This window comes from Mesitornis unicolor, unplaced genomic scaffold (assembly GCF_000695765.1).
Source record: "Mesitornis unicolor isolate BGI_N332 unplaced genomic scaffold, ASM69576v1 scaffold42531, whole genome shotgun sequence".
Classification (NCBI taxonomy): domain Eukaryota; kingdom Metazoa; phylum Chordata; class Aves; order Mesitornithiformes; family Mesitornithidae; genus Mesitornis; species Mesitornis unicolor.
In genome coordinates, this window is record NW_010163872.1 from 1 (window position 1) to 484 (window position 484).

Sequence of the window (484 nt, forward strand, 5' to 3'; positions counted from 1 at the left end):
CCCTATCCCCATTCCCATCCCCATCCCCATCTCCTCTTCCTCCCACCCCTTGCCATCCCCTGGCACCCCAGTCGCTGTCCTTGCTGCTCATCCCCAGCACCCCATGGCACAGTCTGAGTGTCCACGCAGCCGCTGCTCTCCCCAGCATCCCCATCAGTGTCCGTGGGGGGAGTGGGTCTGGCTGACATTCCTGGCTCACCGCAGGTTTCTGGAAGGCCACCTGCCCCTCCACCTGCTCCAGCCCCCTCCTGGCCTTCGTCAACTCCAAGAGTGGGGACAACCAGGGCGTCAAGTTCCTGCGCAAGTTCAAGCAGTTCCTCAACCCGGCTCAAGTCTTCGACCTCATGAACGGGGGCCCGCACTTGGGGTAAGGCCAGGGGTGGTCCCGTGGGGTCCTGGGGACTGCCTGGCACAGCCCCCAGCCTCTCTCTGCTGTCCCCCTCAGGCTGCGCCTGTTCCAGAAGTTCTCCACCTTCCGCATCCT

At 64.3% G+C, this 484-nt stretch overlaps 1 protein-coding gene across 1 annotated transcript in view; it reads left to right on the forward strand.

Moving 5' to 3' along the window:
• Nucleotides 1–204: 204 nt before the first annotated feature.
• Nucleotides 205–484, forward strand: part of LOC104548172 (diacylglycerol kinase delta-like) — a gene marked incomplete at both ends in the record, with an annotated part of 4,256 nt that continues 3,976 nt past the window's right edge. The window contains 2 exon segments of the mRNA XM_010194114.1: nt 205–367; nt 446–484. The exon segment at nt 446–484 is cut by the window's right edge and continues 8 nt beyond it. Coding sequence (XP_010192416.1) covers nt 205–367; nt 446–484 — 202 coding nt within the window.